Source organism: Sceloporus occidentalis, unplaced genomic scaffold (genome assembly GCF_023333645.1).
Source record: "Sceloporus occidentalis isolate IW3139 unplaced genomic scaffold, rSceOcc1.0.p SCAF_2, whole genome shotgun sequence".
NCBI lineage: Eukaryota > Metazoa > Chordata > Lepidosauria > Squamata > Phrynosomatidae > Sceloporus > Sceloporus occidentalis.
The window spans coordinates 174,902,550-174,924,640 of NW_028316982.1; the positions used below are offsets into that span (position 1 = coordinate 174,902,550).

Consider the following 22,091-nt stretch of genomic DNA (forward strand, 5'->3'; position numbering starts at 1 on the left):
ATCACCATAGTGATGCAGCAACACAGCCAGCGATCATGCCCTACTGCATGACATCATTGGTGTCCTGCCATTGTCCTGTTGTAGCACCATCACAAATGTGCATTTTTGCATGTTGGAAATAATCTGTCAATTAACACCTTTTGGGCCACCAAACAGGTTTTGTTTGTTTGTTTGTTTTTTGCTGTAGAACTCCGATTCTCCTTCCTTCCATGAAAACTCCATTACAGGGTAGGCTTTGGGTAGGTTTGGCATGTGGCCTGCTATTTCCTTCCTCATAATTCCCCAAGGGTTTTGTACAGGGAATCCACAGACTGCTGCCAGTGCTTGGTCTGAAAAGATCAAGCACCCTACAGCATCCTACTGTTTAGTGCCATGATGCAAAAATGTTATGATGCCAAGATGGCAAGGAAATGGCTCAAATGCCAAAGTACATCCCACTATGCAAGTTCAAATAGGACGTTTCTTCTACACAAGATGGAAAAAAATGGTGAAGACAATGTGGCACCTTCCTCTCCTGTTCAACCTCTCATGAGAAAAGGTCTTGCGTAGAACTAGGCATTAACATGACATCTTTCTGTCATGATGGCTAAACAAATAAGTAAAAAATGGGACCAATCGTGAAACTGGGGGCGGGATAGGGAGGAGGCTATGACATGGGTACTGCAGAAAAGAAGTCTATGTTGAGATTACTGCAGGAAAGAAGCAAGGTGCAGTACAATTCAGTACCTCTACCACAAATGGCTGGAGCACATTAATGTGATATGAAGGAGAAGTGTAATAAGGGCTTATGTCCTTATATGCCTAGCTTCTAAGCTATATTCATATGGTGCTTAAATTAAGGTTGCTACCACTTTGAATGCCTTATAAAGTAGCTTTAGAAATAATTACCGTATGCCAGGCAGGAGACTCACTTTCCCAGGTTTAGTTCTGAAAATAAGATCTCCAAAACAATAACTCCTTTTTACAGATCTAGACAAAGTCATCAGTGATATGTTTAATATGAAAATATAATATCTTAATTTAAATTCTTAGTAATATAGACATACAAACACATGAAAATCTAATCTCTTGCATACATCCAAAGATAAACTAGGGTTATGCAAAAGATATAGCACAGGGAATAATATTTCTGTGTATGAAATGATTTTGTACACAGAAAATGCTGGTTTTCCTGCAGAGAAAATGCTTTATGCACAAAACCATCAGGTGCCAATTTTGCACAGAACTAGTCCTAAACTGTAAAGACTTTTGTCAATCCAGGATTCTTCTTATCAGGGTTTGTTGATGCTCACAAAACATGATAATTTTTTTTCATCCCTAATGTGTGCACAACAAATTCCATCAGTTCTAACTAGCATAAGCATAGCAGGATGATGGGAGGTACAGTCTGACAACATTTAGAAGACCACAGCTTGTTATCCTTGTCACAGTTGATATAGCCACATGTTGACATGAAGAGAAATGAAAGGCAGCTCACTAACGTGAGTGCTATGTATGGGAAAAGAGAGAAGAAATGGATAATATATTTTTAAAAGCAAATGAACAAACGCCTCAAAATTATGATTCCTTCAGATGATGATTTACATGACTGTATGATCTGAGCAGCCAACAAAGAGATAAACGCTAAATTCAGTCCTCCTCCAGCTCTTCAGCTCTGGTTTAGATCCAGATTTAGTCATATTTAGAGAAAAGCAAATGAAATCAATGGGACTTGTTAGTTACGCTAATTTAAGACACACTGATTTAAGTGATTTAAGTCTGGATCCATCTCATATAATATGTGGTAAGGGGTGGATTCTCTATCCCAGCACTACATCACTGAGTGCTGCTGAAAGCTAGGAAGTTTATGATATGGCTCTTGTTACTTCATATGGGTTTGAGCATGTTTTGAGAGGCTGGGAGAAAATTAGGCATTCAGATGCCATTGGGAGGAGGAGTCCCATTACTGCAGTAACATGTAAGTGTGTTGTTTTAAGATATTGCTACTCTCCTATAACCCTTGTTGTTGGTGATCATTCATTCCATGGAAAGAGAGAGACAAAACAAAACAAAAACCATAATTTCATAAGAATATGTGGGTTAAAAAACACTTTCATGTCTTTGCAAACATGGTCTAAGCCCATCCATCCCGCCTGAGTGTCCACTTGACATTGATCTTGTTGACATTGCCCTGGCAGAAAACACACTTTCCCTTCTGGTTTCTGTTGTATCACTTAGCACTGCCTTCTGGCCTATCAGTTGTCTGAACTTTTGATAAAACTCTTTGGACGCAAAGTAGTAAATGAATGGATCTATGCAGTTGTTGAGGCAACTGAGGCACAAAGTGAGTTTATAAATATGATAGTAGCCCTCCTCGTGCCTGAGACGGCTGAGCATGTGTCCCAGCAGGACAAAGTTGTTGGGAGCAAAACAAATGATGAATACCAAGAGAACAATTGCTGCCAAGTAGATAGATCTAGTCTTTTGTCCGTTGCCATAGCTGTGAGAAGCCTGGATGAGCTTGCAAATGATGCCAATGTAGCAGACTACTGTCACTGTGAATGGAATCAAGAAAAAGAAAAAAAATGGCATTAGGAGGAAAGCTGTCCATGCCTTAATGTTGGGAAGCATGCTCCATTTCAGGACATCAAAACAAGTTGTAATTTTCAGTTCTTCCACTTCGTAGGTGAGGTCAGTCACTATCAGAGGCCACAGAGCTAGCAACACAAGAAGCCAAGTAACAAAGCAGATGGCAACTGCATATCTCTTCCTTGTCCATTTTTGGGACACCATTGGGTGTACTACTCCTAAGTAGCGCTCCAAACTGATGCAGGTCATCGTCACAACAGAGGAATACATGTTTGCATAAAACATCACTGTGACAAAGCTACAGAGGTTCTTGCCATAAAGCCAGTGGTTCCCATTAATGTGATAGATAATCTGGAAGGGAAAACAGGAGGCCAGTGCAAGATCTGTGATGCTCAGGTTAATCATGAAGATGACGGTTCTTGTTTTTGGCTTGGTGTGGAAGAAGAGAATCCAGAGGGAGAACATATTCCCAGGAATGCTGATAACAGCTATCACAGAGTACACAATTGGCAAGGTGATCCTAATGGCTGGATTTCTGAGCATGTCCAGTGTTGCATTATCCAAGTTGCTCATGTTTTTATTCATTTTTGTATGACTGATTTCTTGACTCTTGAAGGTTTGCAGGATTGTACCAGGCTTAATTTTGCAATCTAGAAAATGAACAGATGAAGAAAAAAGATGAATACAAAGAAGAGGTCACAATAATTGTATCAATTATTTCACCTTGATTTATAATTACTTTACTATATTCTTTCTGGATGATCCCTCCTTGGAAGTAGCAGCAGCTGCATATGTAACTGTGTCTATGTGAATACTTAAAAGCTGAATGTGTATGGATGCTTAGCATACTAGAGAATTCTGGGACTGTGGGCTAAAAATAACAAATGTAAGCTATGTCAATAAGGGTTCAGACTGCAGCGGTTGATACCAAACCTGCTGATGCCTTCAGAACCAAACCATTTTTATTTACACATTGCTTCCAGTGGCATTATTTGAAAATAAACATGGTAGGTGGCTGCAAACCACTACTTCATTTTGGACTGTACCTATCTATTTAATGGGAGGGGGAGATGATGGAGGAGAGATATGGAGAGTCCGTGGGAGCTAGAGAGAGTCATGCAGAGCAAGAAAAAGTGTTTTACTCAGACTCTACCTCTCTATTATATTTATTCTTCGATAAGTTAGTTTCCTTTTAGCCTGATCAGTTTGCTTTCTGGGAAATGAGTACTTTGAGCGTAGCCACACCTACATTACCAGCCATAATGTGACTATGAGGGAAAGTATTTATTTATTTATTTAAATTAATTATTATAATACCTTTCTCCCAATATAGGAGAATAAATGTTAGATTCTGCAACAATACTCTAGGTATTATTACAGAATCAAAGAATCATAGAACTGGAATAAATTCAGTGAGCCAAAGGAGATTATTGCGTGGCTGAAAAAAGCATCTTACCGCTGCCAAATTCAAGCTTCATTTGGGCTGCACCCTGGTGTTATCGCTCAGCTTTTCTCCCCCATACCATCATCTGGGTATGGCTCGGCTCCAGTGCTGGTCCCTGAACTCGCTTCAATGGCCATTTTTCAAAGTCGGGAGCTTTCCACCTTTGAAAAATGGCCACCGAAGCTAGTTCAGGGACCAGGACTGGAGCCAGGCTGTATCCAGATGGTGGTTTTGAGGAGAAAGACCATGTGATAACACCAGCATGCAACCTGAAGATTTATTTAGCTGTGCAATAATCCTTTAAAAAACACCCCATTCTTGTGATGGTTTTTTTTTTCCTGTTGCTCAAATATTTTAGTAAATGAGAAATAGTTTGCTTTTTTCTCCAGTTTCTTCATATGGCTAGTTTTGAATACAGCCAATGACTATTTTAATGCACTGCTAATTATTGGGCAGGAACTTCAGGTCCTGAATGAAAGGTATCAAAGGCAGATACTTCTATCCCATGCCTATGACTTTAGGTGACCACTGTTTGGGCATTAGCTCTGCAAATCAAACTAGAAGGAAGAAAGTCATCCAGTGATTAATTATCTGCTTTGAGTTAAGCATGAATTAAGAATGAGAGCTCACGACCACAGTGTCTTTTGATAAAAGTGGTGTACCTTTGTGCTACAGCTTGGATCTGTCACACATGTTGATATTACTATAAACTGTTAGGAAAGTAATAGAAATCATTATCATAGTTGCTGACATAAGCAAGAAGAGGCTTGCCAGTTTATTGTCTGAAACAGCACACAGATTGATATCTCTTCACAAGCATACCTTCCCACAAAAGTGTTTGCTGCTTTGAGTGGCCACTTTTAGCCCATTGTAAAAAGAAAGAAAGAAAGAAAGAAAGAAAGAAAGAAAGAAAGAGGAAATGCATCACTAAAAAGGACAGAAGAGGGCACAAATTTGCATAAAATCACCACAGACATGTACATTTATAAATACTTACTTCAATTTAACTAGAAATACATTTTATCTCCATGCACCAAGTGGGGGGGGGATCATGTAGTCCTCCAGATGTCGTTGGACTGCAACTCCCATCAACCCTTGCCAACATAGCCAGTTGAGACCAGTACAGGGAGATGCAGTCCATTGCCATGATTCCTTCCCCTGCCATAGTGAAAGAGACTATGGCCAGGGGATTTGTATGCTTGCTCCATCTATTGTCTAGTCCTAACTTTGAATGGCCAGCTTTGAGGCCCCTACTGTCCCTTTTCATGGCTCATTTAAAACCAGTCAGGGTAGGCAGCTCTTCAAATAGAAGTTGCCTTCAAATTAGGGACATCCCTCTGATAACCCTTCAAATGTGGGACTATCCTCTGTAAAGCAGGTTGCATGTTTCTTAAAACAAAGTACTGTCGCCCTTCCAAGTCCATGGACTTGAAATCTGTGAGCTTGAAAATCTGCAGAGGGGTGACCATCATTAACCTTAACGGTGCAGATGTCCCATTCAAGCCTATGGGGCTTGAATATGCGCGAGATTTTGAACTCACAGGGGGTCTGGAACTGATCCCCCATGAGTTCAAAGGGGCCACTGTAGATCTTTGTAAATAGCATTTGAGAATGTATCCATACCACATTCTTATACCAGTATCATGATTCCATTATCATACCATTTTAATTGTTCTGGCTCCACACTATGAAATCCTGAGAATTGTAGTAGTTATAATTCTCAACTAGTGATGTGAAGAATATTCTTCAAAATTCGAAAAACAGTAGAAATATCTCTTATTTGAAGATTTCGAAAGCATTTTAAAGAGAAGAAATTCTGAGCACTTCTCGATGAACGAGTAAGAATTTTGATTTTTAATCATTTCCAAATGAAGTGAAGGGACGGGACCTTTCAGCTGACAATTCAATGGCCAGGATTTGCGTATTTTGTGTAAGAAAAGCTACCATTCATACTGGGTTTTACCAGAGGGTATTTCCTTTGTTAGGGTGATGTCCCCCCCATCTTTGCCCACAGCTTTGCTTTGAAAAACAAAACAGAACAAAAGGAGGGAGCATTTTGTGTGTAGGTGGTGGTGGATACTTTCAGACCTTCTCCCCTTTACACCAGGCTCTGCCATTCAAATTCTCACAGAAGAGAAGAAGGGGGTGGGGGTGACAAAAGGAAGTTTGGCAGCTGTTTAAAGAATATACCTCTGCTTGAAAAAACCTGAAGGTACACACTCAAAAGGGGGAAAAAACCCAATCTCAACAAATAAACTTTGATTGAAACCCCAACAAGAAATGGTAAAGTTGGGGGGACCCTCAAGGACCATTCAGTCCAACTCCCTTCTCCTATTTAGGAATACATAGGATCCTGGAGCTCATGTAGTCTGACCCCTGTTCAACATCAGGATGGCACTGTAAGATGGGACTAACCTAGGATTTTCTTGGCATAAATAGTTTTGCCATGAGCTGCCCCTGAAGCTCAGACAGTGTGACCCTCACAGATGAGAAGGGGAGGAGTGGGGTGGCAAATGGCAAGGCTCTTCTGCCAAGCAGAAATTCTCAAGAAGGGGCGGGGTGGGCTGTGGTGCAATGGCAGGAATTCTGCCATGGATAAAACCTAGCATTCGAAGGGATTTCCAGGGGTCATCCAACCCCCCTTCTATCATGAAGGCAAAGCTAGGAGTTGGAGTTAAAGCTGAGAGCACGTGACTTGCCCAAGGTCACCCAGTGAATTTCTATGGTGAAGTGGGAGGCTCACACTGCCTGAGCCTCAGGGGCAGCTCATGGCAAAACTATTTATGCCAAGAAAACCCTAGGTTTGTTCCATCTTCCAGTGCCATCCTGATGTTGAACAGGGATCAGACTACATGTCCTCCAGGATTCTATGTATTCCTATGTATTACTTCATAGGAGAAGGGGCTTGGACTGGATGGTCCTTGAGGGTCCCCCCAACTTACCATTTCTTGTTGGGTTTTCAATCAAAGTTTATTTGTTGAGATTGGGTGTTTTTTTCCCTTTTGTGTGTGTGCCTTCAGGTTTTTTCAAGCAGAGGTATGTTCTTTAAACATCTGCCAAACTTCCTTTTGACATGGTAACTGAGTCTGAAACGCAAATTAAATTAGCACCAACACACGCAATTAGTGTAAATGTACGAATTATCTTTCATTGTCATTTGGGAAATCTGTAAAAAAAATACTTCTCTAGCTGCTGACAGGGAGAGACAAAATAACCTTTTGAAAGTGGGACTTGTGAAATGAATATTTTTTAAAAAAATTCTCGTCAAGTTCTCAATGGACAAGAAGAAAAACAATGGTTTGTCAAATCACTATTCTCAACCAGAGGACACTAATTATGCAGTGCAGGGAATGTGCTAGAGAATTCTAAATCCCTCACCAGGCTACAAATCCCCAGTTTTCAGGATGGAGATATGGCAGTTAAAGTGGAGTCCAAGTCCTATCAGTGTTCACTGTGGATGCAACCTGAACCACCCAAGAGACTATTCCCTCCTGTGAATTCTAGTTGCAGGAAGGCACACCATCTTGTTATTTCAATCGCAGAAACCATATATGGTTCTGAGATGTGAAAAAGAAACAGGACGCCCATACCAACTGTTGTGTAGAAGAGAAAATATTGGCTAGTCAGTTGTGGTGTGCAAATTTCTCTGTTTCTATGCAGATATGAATGTTACAAGAGCCCAGTCTCCTTATGTATTTGCTTGCTATAAAACCATGTTCTCCTCATAAAACCTCTGTCATTGCAAAGAGGTACATTAGGAGAAATCATTACATCCCTAATAACCTCTTTCCACAAAATTCAGAAGAAGAGGCAGACAAACAACCACGGACCAGGTGCAGACTATCATCTATTTCTGCCTGGCCCTACCCCAACATGCTCTGTGTGCTTTAGTTTCTTATCTGTACAGATGCCCCTCAAGATAAAAAAGTTGAGAAATGAAGCGTAACTCTTGCTACACTACAGCCATAGTGAAAGAAAAAAAAAGCAACTGTGAAGGAAAATTTAGTTGTGGTTTTCTCAGTGGCACCACACCCTAACATGCAACCATTTGTACAGACATTAAGTTTAGTTTTCACCTAACATATACGAAAAGTAAAACTTTAATCAAAAACAATAGCACAAGAGAACACAGCAGATTGATAAACTCCAATTCAGTATCAACAATTACAACAGACCAAAACAGCATGGTTTTTAAAAGAAGAAAAATTAATAATATGAATTCTGAAAGCTAAACCTAACAGGTTTAAAAACTTCTTTAAAAGGCAGTTCATAGGAGATATTATATCACATTTTAAATTGCGGTGGGGAGGGATAAAATACTTAATATGCTCAAGAGAGCAAAAAAGGCAGTGACAGAAAGATACAAGTGTGTGTATATGACCTTAAGGAAGACATTAAAGATGACCAATGGCATTATCTTTCAGTGGTGATGGAGTTGCATACTCCTGTGAGGCAAGAGACTATACCCGTAAGTATAACCATAATCCAGGTTTATGCTTCAGCTACAGAGGCAGAAGAAGAAGAAATCAAAAGATTCTATGTTGGAGTCCAGGACAAATTTGATCATACGCCAATTTGTTAATCATAGGTGATTGGAATACAAAAGTAAGAAACAGCAGAATCAAAGATAGTAGGAAAATTTGGCCTAAGATCAAGAAATGAAGCAGGAGACTGACTGACTGAATTTTGTGAAGCCAACTGTTTCTTCATTGCAAGCACATTCTTCGGTCAACCAAATAGGGGACTATATACATGGACATTGCCTGATGTCCAATAGAGAAATCAAATAGACTACATAATTAGAAGCAGAATATGGAGAAGCTTCATTCTCTCTGCAAAAACAAGACAAGTAGCAGATTATATCACAGACCATTAACTACTAATATCAAAAACTAAACTAAAACTAAATAAGAACACTAAGCCAATCATCATGCCAAAATACAACCTAAAGAACATCCCGATACAATTTAAAGATAATTAGAAATAGAATCAAAACCCTGAATGTAAGTTAAACAACTTGTGTGCAGGGGCAAGGAGAACTATTATAACAGTGATGGTGAACCTATGGCACGCGTGCCAGAGGTGGCACTCAGAACCCTCTCTGTGGGCACATGTGCCCTTGGCCCATCACAGAGTGTGGCAGAGTTGGTTACTAGAAAGCCAGAGAGACATGGCACTTTGCAATAAATAAGTGGGTTTTGGGTTGTAGTTTGGGCACTCGGCCTCTAAAAGGTTCAACATCACTGTATTATAACAAACAATGCAGAGAAAGAGAAGAAGACAACAAAAAAGAACAAGAAACCTCTTCCACAAGATCCAAGAAATCCAAAGGAAATTTAAACTAAGAGTAGGTGTGCTATACAACCAGCATGGGAATACATTACAGGATCAAGTACTAATAAAAAGCCAATAGAAACAATATATTGTGTTAATATATACAAGGGATGAAAGGGAGATTGGTTCAATGAAGAACCAGGTGAAGATGAACCTATAATTTTAGAAAGTGGAGTGGAAGCTACACTCAAAACACTTGGGAGACATAAATGACCAGGAACAGATGACATGCTAATAGAGTTGCTTCAACCTACAGAGACAGAATCTACTTTAGCTCTAAGTAAAATCTGTCAACAAATATGAAAAATAAAACAATAGCTTATATATTGGACATGCTCAATATACATTCTAGTCCCCAAGAAAGGGGACACCAGGGATTGAAGTAACCACATGACCATTGCATTAATTTCCCATGCAAGCAAAATGATGTTCAAGATTCTGCAACAAAGACTTTTAGCATATATGGGGCAAGCTGGGTTCAGGAAAGGAAGAGGCACTAGGGATCACATTGCAAATACACTCTTACCTCGGGTTACGAAATTAATCCGTTCCGCCGCCATTTTCGTAACCCGGAAGTCTTCGTAAGCCGAGAAAGCCATAGGCGCTAATGGAGAGAAACCGCGATTTGGTGCGAAATAGCGCCGAAAAGCACCAAAAGGTTATTCGTAACCCGGAATAACCTTCGTAACCCGGAAATATTTTTTTTTTTTTCGTAACCCGAAAATTTCGTATCCCGGCGCATTCGTATCCCGAGGTAAGAGTGTATATGTTAGATAATGGAACATACCAAATAATTTCAGAAGAAAAATCAATTTGTGCTTTATAGATTATAGTCAAGACTTTATTTTGTAGGTCATGAAAAATTATAGATTGCTCTTAAAGAAATGGTTGTGCCACAACCTTAGATGATTAAATTGAGACTATCACACTTTGGCCATATCATGAGATGGCATACACAATAGTGCTTAGTATGTTGGCAGGCAGTAGAAAAAGAGGAAGCTCATATTCCAGATGGACTGGCTCAATCAAGGAAGCCACAGCCTTGACTCGGCAGGACCTGAGCAAGGCAAGTAATGATAAGGTGACTTGGAGGTTTCTCATACTTAGGGGTGTCATATGTCAAAGTCAATTTGCAGCAGTTATCAACAACAAAGGGAACTTTTGGTCCTCTGGATAAAGAACTAGGAAAGAACTAAGCAAAATTGAAGGGCCTATAGAAGCAAGTACTTTACATCTGTAGAATATAAAGCTGTATATGTATATGAGATAAAAGAGAACTGTATATGAGATAAAAGAGAAGAAGACCACTCAAGTGAAAGAGCAGACAAAGCAGCAGACAGAGGCAAGGATCCCAAGAGACCACTGTAAGGAAACAGATAAAGAAAAACAATGTGAGGCATAGGCATTTAGTGAGGAAAATTCCTTTGTTTTATTCATCCACTTTTTCAACCACAGTCCATCATATGGCCACATTCTGAGTCATGTTCTTACAGTTTTGTTGGCAAATCCCTAATATATGCTAGTATATTTAATAATTGCAACAGGAAATATTTCTAAAGAGCATCACAAGACAAAGAGACTTGTTTTGACTGCTGAGCATATAATTAACTTCCTTTTTACAGACCATAAAAAGTGCAAGCTGATTGGTGTACAGTTTTAAAAGCAAACTAATATACATCTGCCTTGTATACCCTAAAAGCACCAGATCCCTGGAGCAGGCTCAGTCCTGGTTAATACTTAGATGGGACACTGCCAACAAATACAAGGTGCTGTCAGCTATATTTCAAAGGAAGCAACTGGCAAAACCACCTCTTAGTATTCCTTGCCTACGGAAATTCTATGAAATCCATGGGGTTGCCATAAGTTTCCATAAGTTGACAGGCGACTTAAAGGTGCACACATACACACACAAGTGAAGCAAACAGTGCCTCTTTTTGTCTGCCTTTTCATTGCATGCTAGCCACAAGGGCATTTTTAGGGTGCAGAGGTGTGCTGGCCTGGACTTTTGGAGTGGAGAGAAATGAGACCTACTCAGTTTCATTTCTTTTCTCAGATATAAACTTTTCATGGGAACACAGCCCTATCAAATTGCCTCTTTGTCTTTTAGCTGGGATGTAGACTGTTGACCTGCAGATAGTGGTGTCACTGTTAATACCAAAGAAAATAAGATTTTTCAATAAAATATCAATGTAGAAAGTATTTATTTTATTTCAGCTGCCTATATTATAATCAGATTAACTGCACAGTAGAATGAATGTGAATCTGGGCAAAAGGAAGGCGGGGAAATAGGAACTAAATCCAGGCTGAAACAGCTGCATCTGCACTGCAGAAATAGTGCAGTTTACCCCCATTTTAATTGCTGTGGCTCAATGCTATGAAATTCTGAGATTTGTAGTTTTGTGAGATATTTAGCCTTCTCTGTCAGAGAGCTCTGGTGCCTCATCAAACTACAAATCCAAGGATTCTACAGGATGTGGCTGTGGCAGTTAAAGCAGTATCAAACTGCATTATTTCTGCAGTGTAAATGCAGCTCTAGTAAGATTTGAGTTCACGACCAAGATATTGGATTGCCATGGAGGATATCACATTACACTGAGGTTTATCACACTATACTCTTAACGAGCCATGATTCCAGTGTGACTCCTCTAGCTGCCTCCTGCTGCATTCTGGGATTGGCAGTTTTAAGGAGGGGTATTTAGAATTCTCAGGCAGAGAACTTCTGTGCCTGAGAATTCTAAATACCCCTCCTTAAAACCATAGTGCACCGCGGGAACATGCACCATTATTTTGAATGGGATTTGAGCATACGATCGGTTCCCCTTACGTGGGAGAGTCCGGAATGGATTCCCCCACGTAAGGGGCGGGTCTACTGTATTTCACTTTAACTTCTATTGCTTCCTCCTCTGGAATCCTAGGATTTGCACCTTAGGGAAAAGCATTTAGAATTCTCTGCTGCAGAGCTCTTAGGCCTCACTAAACTACAAATCCCAGAATTCCACAGGAGACAGCCATAATAGTTAAAGTGGAATAATAGCACTAAAACAGTGTAGTGTGATATTATCCATAGTGTCCAGAATGAATAGGATACCTGTAGCCCTACAAATGTGGCTTGACTATAACTCCCATCATTATTCATCACTGTCCATGCTGTCTGTGGTTGATTTGGACTTGAATGAGTCAATACCTGTAGGACTACTGATTCCTCATTCCTCTTCTAGAACATCAACAGAATTTAAATCAAGTAGACCAGGATTTTTTCTATCATGTTATTTGTGAGAAGCCTGCACACTGGAACCCTGGAGTAGTTCAGGCCACAGAATTCCTGTAGGAGTGATAAAGTAAGATTGCAGCTTCCTGGTCTCTTCTCTGCTGACTCACAATACATTTCTCCAAGAAAGTCCTCCTCCCTCACCTTCTAGAAAGCATCTCATTATATTTCCAACATTCCAGTGTTCTTATGCAGGAGATATATGAGGAGGATGTCAAGTTGGGTGAAAAGGTGAGGGAGCTCTTATGGAAGACACAGCTAGCCCATCCATGTCTGTACATGGATGGAGGGGTGGAACTGCACCATGGTAGCATCTGTAGCACTGGGGAAAGCCATTTCACAAGGAGATACTGTACCTTCTTGTTCAATATCTGAAAAGGTAGTTGTGCAAGTAAACGTTACTAAAGGGCAGTACAGACCACCCCTTTCAGGGTGGTCTCTAGGCGCCCATTTTTGGTTGCAACCAAACCGCCCGGAAAAGCTGCGGACCAAAAAATGAGCCACCTAGAGCGTTGCAGCCCTTACGACATCTCTTCCTTTGCATGATGTGTGGGCTCTGCACAGACAGCACCTCTGTCCAAACCCCGTCCCCAGCAGATACCAAGGGCCCATTGTATCACTCAGATATGCCCTCTTCTGTCCCAACAAAACTGGGTTCTGTTATTACTTGTTTGCATGCAACATTTAGCTAGACTCAACACTGCTGTAATGGATTGTAGAGATTTGTCAATAATAATGTCACTACTTGTCTCATTTCTCAGCTGGAAAAACAAAAAACAAAAACAAAAACAAAAATGGACTCCCAACTACCCAAACCCATTAGCCAACCAGAGAAGAAAAGTCTGAGCAAAAAGGCTGATATTTCTTCATCACAGCTATCAGGCAAATGCCATTTTTGCTTCTGTGGCCTCTGTCTCCATGAAGTACACTATTCCTATGCAGAGGCTCACCACAGTGGTTGCTGGATTACCTTCACACAGAACCGTAGACCTCCTCTTTAAGGTGCAGGGGTGTTCAGAGAAAACTGGCCTGAGAAGAGCACCATGGTATACAAACAGCTTGCCATATGAAAACAGGGGCCAAGTGGAGTGAATGAACGGAGGCTTCATGCAGCAGCGGCATGAACATTAGTCCTTAAAACACTGGTATTGTGAAGGAGACTTTCAAACTGTGAAACAGAAGTCAGGAGAAATGAGGAAGTGGTTGAAAAGGATTTGCATCAAAGGGTAGTGCAAATCGGAGGGTGCATTGCTCAGACATCAACATGGTGTACAAAACAGCAAAGTGGAAATGTGAAAGCAACCCTCAAACCTTTTAACCCTGTTCAGCTTGTATAGATCTATTGCTAAATAACTGTAGCTATAAGCTACTGTACTGATAAAGACACATGCCTTGCAGAGACACACAATTTGATCTGGCCATTATGTTCTATTAGTCTTATTCCAGAGTGAGTACAGGATTATAAATTGGGATTGCAACCCCAAACATATCTATTTGAAAGCAAACCATTTCAAGGAACTGGACTTAGTTCAAGTGTCATTTCAACTCCCAACTAGCTTCATGCAAGCTCTTGAAACCAACAGTTGATATAGATTATAATAAGTATCATATATTAAGTATCATCTAGTTTGTTGTGGTGCCAGAGCTCTCTGACAGAGAAAGCAAAATATTTCACAATCCCAGAATTCCATAGCACTGAGCCATGGCAATTAAAAGTGGTGTCAAACTGCATTGTTTCTGCAGTACAGATGCAGCCTGAGAGAAAGAAGTTGCTAATATGGCCTGGTACACATGGACGAGAAGCGGCATGCTGGCGCCGATTCTAGGGTTCGGGAGCGTGCAGCAACCGCACGCTCCCAAACCCTAGCACATCACAGCAGTGTCATCTTTATGCAGCACCATCCACACGATGTGCACATCAATGACATGCCTTGTGCGCCACCTCTAAACAGGGAAGAGCATGTGTGACATCAGTGCGACACCCCAGGGTGCTAATGGCGCCTTGGTAGCAGCGTGGAAAGGAGCTGCTTTTTACAGCTTCTTTTTGGGGTGGATTGTTGCTGTGCCCATGCGGTTGCTGCAACAACGATCTGGGGCAGACAGGGGTGGAGTCTCACTATCCCTTCCTGCCGGTCTGAACCAGGCCTATGAAATGATTGTGAAGTGAACTATCTCCAGTTTAATAAGTTAATCATTCATATTTGGACAATTGCTGCCAATGCCCTTATCAGTTTTCTCCTCCAGGAGAAGAATAATATGATAAAACTCAGGCAGTACACACAGAGATTGAAAGACATGTCAAGTTCTGTTCAAAAAGTTTCACTTTGATTTTTATTGCTTTCCCCTCCCTCCTCACACTCGGCTTCTTCTGCAGCTCTGTTCCACTCCCAGTCTTCCTACAGTCTATTCATTGCATGTTTTGAGACTTACCAATTAAGAGGTAAGGTGTTGATTCTGTGTATATTGATTTGCAAAAGAACCATAGCATTGTGAGCTCTGCAGACACAAATTCACAGTTTTGAGAACTGTAAAATGAAGCATCTGTTGTAATATCCTCTAGATAGAAAAATTGCCCAATAATCTTACAGAAACCTCTGGAAGAGCATGACACTGTGAATGGATTAATGAAATTCATTTACCAAAAAATTTAAACATTGCATAAATATACAGTCTCATGCCACTTAATTAAAAACTAATCCCAATTTCATGATGAATAATCTTGGGACCATAATGTATCTGAAATTTAAAAAAAAACAGTTTTAGATAGATTTTTCCCTTAAACGGCATTTAATTTTAAAAATCAGATTTCAGTTTTTAAAAGTCCTATTTTTTTATTTAAAAAACCATTGATTTTTATCCACCCTACATAGTACGCAGTCATAGTATCCAAATGAATATCCACCTAATCTGCTCCTTGTAGAAAATTATCTGATGAGATATGATGCCTTTAGGATATCAGCTCCAAATAAAATAGCACAATCAGATTTTAGATAAGCACTTTCAATTCCTTTCACAAAATTATTACACAGAAGTCTAGCGGTCCTAGATTCTACTATCATCAAAACAAAGATTGTATCTTCTAAATCTAGTTTAAGTCTGCATTGGAGATATAATTGCAACACTATGTCATTTACAACATTTTAATTTAATCAGCTGTTATCCATGCTTTGGCTGTGATCTGCAGGTCTATTCTTATCTCTTAGCATGATGAGCATCACCAGTACTGAATTGTATGGATCTTAAAACAGTGATATGTTCCCATTATATATGTAAATATTGCAGTATTCATCAGCCACTCCCACTGATGATGCAGGAAATATTTTCATATGGTTTGTGCTGTCATTACAAAAAAGCTTATCTGTGGACAGTTGAGTAAAGCCCCTTTCTCAGTATTCATTTTTGTGAAAGCAAGCCACCTTGTTGGGGTGGCATTCATGGCTTCCACAGCCTATAGAATGCCATCCTATAAAGCTACTGTTGTACCTCCTCTCTGTTGGTGCTGGCCTAGTGCCCTTATATTGCACTGGTATGGACAATAATTGACTGTTGATGAGGCAGCAGCACAACTGATGACATCCATAGTGCTGCTGGCTAGGATTCCAGTGCTGAATGAATCTGTTTATTTGTTTTAAAAGTGGAATTTTTCAATGTGAAAAGGTCTTCCTCAGGAGTCTTTAGTAGAAATCACTGCAATTGAGAACACTCTCTGCTGAAAGCCTTTAAAGAAGGTATTTTCTCATCAAGGCCGAAATGTATTGGGCTTCTTAAAACAAACAGTTGACCCTCTGAGAGCACAGTGAAGCTTGTCCTTTACCATTTTTTTGCTTTTAATGTGTTTTTCAGTACTCTCTTTACCCTAATAAACAATCACATGTATGCAGTAGCACCACTACTGGAGGTGCAGGGAATGTGGCCCATACCAGGTGATACCTCAATGATACCTGATTGGATGCTCCTTCTCCTGCACCTTTCCTGGCTTGCCACAGCAGCAGAGGCCTCCTCATAAGAAGACCACCACCACTGCAGCAAAGGAACAGGCCAAGCATCCTTCTCCCAGCTTGCTGCAGCGGTGACAGCTGCCTCATGAGGAAACTTCTGCTGCAGCAGCAAAGGAAGAAGCTATGCACACCCTTTTGGCTGCCCTACCACCACCAGTAAACACCAGGGATTGGCACACCACTGCATGTATGCACAAAAAAAATTTCCATTTTCAAACTACTACAGTATGACAACACTGGACCACACAACCTCATTTTTCCTGTGAAAGAATTACAGTTTTTTATAGAGGACCTGGATGAGGCAGAAATGGAGACATAACCTCTAGTTCCTCCTGATCTTTCTCCAGCAAGCTGCTCTGCTCCATCTTCAGTGCCCAGAAGGTGACTCTCACGTTTATAGTTTCCTATAGCTGTACTTTTCACTAATCCATACTCAGACTTATTTGACTCTCCTTTATTGTTCAAGAGAAACCGAGTACAGTTAAATCAGAGTCTTACCACAACTTTCAGTGCACCTGCTACTTTTCACACACACCCCACGCTTGTCTGCTGGAATAAATCCAACTAAACCTATATTTGAAAAACAGATTATCATCTTTGATCAAGTCTAAAATGCATTGCAGAAGATGACAAAAATAATTACAATCATAAAGAACTACTACAAATTTTTGATTTGTTCTTAAGCTCTGCTTAAAAGGTAACCACTACAGAAGTGTTTTTGAATTTGACTTCTCCACCCGCCCCCAATAAATTTATGCTGTGTTTTCTGTAGGGGATGGAATCCAATGAAGTCAGAGATTGCAGAATGGGTCAGAGACAGGGGAAGCATGGAATGGGACACTGAACTGGATGGATGACAGAAGGGAAGTGGAAAAGAACATATTTGTTTGCCAACATAAGGAAGAGGGAAGGAATAGAATTATCCATCTGTACTACTTCTTTTGGAAGAACATGTTTCCTTAAAGGGCACTATGTCATGAAAGAAATACATATGCACACCATGTATTTAGGGAGAAGCACTTAGAATTCTTAGCCAGAGATCTCTAGAGCTCCCCCAAACTACAAACACCAATATTCTATAGAATGCAGCCATAAAAGTGGAATTATAGTGCTATAACTGTGTATGGCAGAGCATAATAGCAAGCCATAATTCTCTCAAATGACATTCAGTCTTGTTAAAAACTTATCTCCAGCCTCTAGAACTAAGAGTCCTTTATTATAATGCTTTATTTCATATTTATCCCATCCTTCCTTCAAGGGGTTCATGATTTTTTGCCTACTCATAAGAGTCCTACAACAACCCTGTGAGGTAGGTTAGGTTGAGAGATTGTGACTGTCCCAAGAATCGCTTAATTTTTATATTCAAGTAGAGATTTAACTCTGATTATGCCCACTCAAGTTTCTAATCACAATGTACTGAACATATTGCAGAAGTCATAAAAACAAAGATATAGAAGAGAAAGAAACAAGGAATCTAAATTCTCAGCCAATACATGTAGATCATGGGGTAGGGGGGGCACTTTGGATGCCAGTGAGGAGCAAACAAGTTTTCCAGCGCCTGAACATTTCCCTAGAGTAGCACCTGTGCAAAATTCTACATTTCATAGGCTGGATGTCTCTAAAACCCATTTTCAGGCTGTCTTACCTTATATATAAAAGACAACAGGAACACTCAGCTTTCATCTTCTGTGATTTTTAAAAAATTCCCTTTGAAAATGCAGTCAGCAAGTTCTGCTTTCATAGTGACAGGAGACTGCAAACATTTTTTTCCCTCTGATACATATGCATGATAGTTATTCATGCAGGATTTTTGTAGTTTATAAACGCCCCCTGCTTCCACCATTTATCTCTTAGAATAGCAATTTCAAGATTATACGAAAACATGGAATTATATTCTGCCTCAAATATAAAAAGTATGTTAAGGAGTTCACTCTAAAATAGTTACCGTAGAGAATATATCAAAAAGTCCACTGCTAAAATAATTTTAATAATCGCTGAGAATATTTTAAAGCTATTTTCCCCTTCCCTGATTGGTTGTTGGTTGCAAGCTGTCACATCAACTTGATAATTTCCACTTAATTATGAGTCAGGTTATATTAGTAGATACAGTATAAATACTAGTTCCAACATTTAGAACCAATAGTTTCATAAATGTTCCATATTTCATGGAATGCAAATCTTTACTTAGAATGACAAAGAAGTAGTTACCTGCTGTGATGTGTGTAATTCATAGCATGCAAGAGCCACATGTGATGAGAAGCAAGTCAGAAGATGTTGTTTTGGCAGTACTTTGTAGTTCAGGAAATGACCATACATACATATATATTATGCAACCGTTAACTGTTTCCTCACTAGTGTGATCGTAAAAATAAATAAGTTAGTCTGTTATCAGGCAAGATCGTCTCCACATTGTCTGTCCACAAATGACAGAATGTTAATTATCAAAAGGGATCAGAGTATTTGATACAATTTCACACTAGAAAGAAGGAAGCTAATGCACAAACTAACCCTTTCCTGTACAAGAGCAATGTGCAAACCTCATGTCTAATTTAAGACCTGATTTAGGGTGAGCATACATGCTACATTAAATGTATCATAGGCAGGCTAAAATCACTCATTTTTTCATAATCTAGAATAAGAACATGCTACCGTAATCTGGATTGGAAAAATCATGCATTGAGGAATTAAATCTTTTTTTTAATTAATTTTTAAGATCAGGATACCATTGCATAAGGTTAAATGTGGGATTGGAAACAGTATGCATGGTTGGAGTTAACATCTGATTTTTTAAATTAAAAGTTGGAGTACCACTGAACATGGTTAGAAAAGGAAAAAAATCAATTTGTGTTACACATAGTTGGCACATATGCATCCCAACTGCTTGCTCTCTTGCATGATCAACAGGTGTGCATGAGTGTTGCTCTGTTCCCTTGAAGTGAACTTCTCCTGTTAGGAGAAAAAAAAGTTGAGTCATATATGAAGACAGTGACTACACGGCATTGTCTTGTCTATACAATATAGACTCAGTTCCATAATTAAGATTTACAGATATAAAGTCAAGGCTTTTATTCCAACTAAAGCTTAAGACTACTATCTTTTTTTGTCTGGACCTCCCAGAATCCTCCAGCAAATCTAGTCTTTTGTGGGTTGGAGATTATGGGACTGATAGTCCAGAAAAGAAACTTTTGCAACCTCTCATTTTACCATGCTTAATCTGAGGTAAAAGCCCTTGTGTCCCTGAAAAGGAGTTTGTGAATATGCATTCTTACTGACTGCTCGCACACTATTTACTCACAGACTATTTAGAGAACTGTGATCTCCACCTACAGAAATATAGTAAGTGTGGGCTTATTTACATCTGCACAGTTGATGAAAGAGAGATTTGGTTCACTACACATTAGATTCTAGCAACCCATATGATTTGAAGACCCTGTGCCAGAAAGACACCCTCCATATCCCTTTGGACGTCTTTTTAAAGTGTAGATGTATGTGCTGTGCTTTCAAGTCTTTTTCAACTTATGATAACCATAAGGTGAACCTATCCTGGGGTTTTCTTGGCAAGGTTTGTTTAGAGCGGGTTTGCCATTGCCTTCTTCTGTGGCTGAGAGAATGCAATTTGCACAAGGCCACCCAGTGGATTTTCATGACCAAGCAGGGATTTGAACCCTAGTCTTCCAAAGTCCAAGTCCAACATTCAAACCACTGGGCCACATTGGCCCTCTAAGTGAAGTACTGCTCAGTACTGCTTCTTTGGACCATTTTCAACATTCCCTGTCCCCCATCCCCAAAAATAAGACCTTGTGAAAATGAGCCTTAGTCACATGAGTGGCACATCACCCAAGGAAATCATTCAAGTACAACATGTCTGGGTTATTACTGGCAAACAATACTGCCACAATAATATATAACATGGGCCTCTATCATTACCTTGCTAGGGAATGTCGACTCCCCACTATTCAGTCAATTATTCTTTCTTTTTTTCTTCAATATCTTGCATCCTGCCTATATGCCACATAGAGCACAAAAGAATTCACTGAATTAAATGGGGGGGGGGAAATGAAACAAGACAAACAATACATACCACCACCCCTCCCTCCCTCCACACAAGGAATTAAAAGACAGAATCAGCAGATAAAACTTCAGAATGATGTCCTGAACAAACAAATAGCAATGTCTACTCAGAAGTAAGTCTACTTGAATTTGATGAGGAATAATAATAATAATAATAATAATAATAATAATAAAGATTTATTTATATCCCGCCTCTTCTGCTTTGAGGATCAAGGCGGGTAACAGCAAAGTTCATAAAATATACAACAATAAAAACAACAAGCCCCACAAGACCACGACCCAACCCTCCCTCCCAACTATAAAATGAAACAGTAAAAGATGGTTAAAAAGTACATAACAATACATCAAAATTAAAAAACAAACCACAACTAAGAAAAATAATAAAAGGAGGGGGATTCAATTGGTTCTGGACATTATCAATCAGGGAAGGCCTGCCGGAAGAGAAAGATTTTTGTTGCCTTTTTAAAAGCCTCAAGTGAGGATAACTGGCGAATCTCTTCCGGCAGGTCATTCCAAGTTTTTGGAGCGGTGACAGAGAAGGACCTCCAGAAGGTCACTGCCAGTCTGGTCTTTCTTGATTGGAATACCCCTGTATGTATGTATAGGATTATAGATCAATATTATAATTTTGTACATATCTGCACAAAAGTTAACCATGTTAGGTTCCATAGCACATAGCTGCCAATTGTGTGGTATAAGATTGCAGCCTTAGGTTTCACACAAACATTTGAAACCACTTTTAAAGTTTGAAAATAGTGCCTTTGGAGATACTTACCACATGACACCATCTCCAGCTCATCACTGTCCTGCTGTCCAAGTTAGAGCATATCTTGTCATTGATGGGAAACTCCATCAACAAGCCCACAAATGCACGGCTGTCCCATTAGTCCTCAGAAGTGATAAGTTCTGTGGCAGTTCTGCCATTGGACAATCACATGGTGTCAGTGTCTACTCAGTGTCTTCTCCTGTCTCCCTGTTCCTGTCTCCCTTGCTATTCCAGAACTGGCTTCCCCTCAGTTTAAAAAAAAAAAAAAAAAACAATTTAAAAAAAAACTGAAAGGAATGCTGGGTAAGTCATAGGGTAGTGAAACAGCATTAGGAGTGCAGAAGAGTGCAGAAGACAACATACAGCCCTATTTGCACTTTTGTGAAGATATTTAAGAAGGAATGCTTAAAAATCAGTATATATTCGGTTCCTCTTTTTAGCTTGATCATTAGGGTTTCTTCTTTTCTGTTGAAGTTGTCCAAGTGTTTCTGGATTTCAATGGCTTTCCTGTGTATTCTGGCCCGATAGTTGTTGGCATGGTCCAGAATTTCAGTGTTTTCAAATAGCATTTTATGCCCAGGATGATTTATAACTTGTTCTGCTACTGCTGATTTTTTCTGGCTGGCCCAGTCTGCAGTGTCT

At 39.8% G+C, this 22,091-nt stretch overlaps 1 protein-coding gene across 1 annotated transcript; it reads right to left on the minus strand.

Moving 5' to 3' along the window:
• Nucleotides 1-1,125: 1,125 nt before the first annotated feature.
• Nucleotides 1,126-18,862, minus strand: LOC149319361 (P2Y purinoceptor 8-like). The gene is made up of 2 exons (XM_089508046.1): nucleotides 18,821-18,862; nucleotides 1,126-3,218 (listed from the first exon to the last, which is right to left on the minus strand). Exon 2 carries the CDS (start codon nucleotides 3,151-3,153, stop codon nucleotides 2,080-2,082), a length of 1,074 nt encoding a protein of 357 aa, XP_089364172.1. The 5' UTR covers nucleotides 3,154-3,218; nucleotides 18,821-18,862; the 3' UTR covers nucleotides 1,126-2,079.
• Nucleotides 18,863-22,091: the final 3,229 nt, after the last annotated feature.

Bases quoted from the DNA above. Each gene is read 5' to 3' on its own strand.
- LOC149319361 (XM_089508046.1), bottom strand. From the start codon at position 3,153: ATGAATAAAAACATGAGCAACTTGGATAATGCAACACTGGACATGCTC.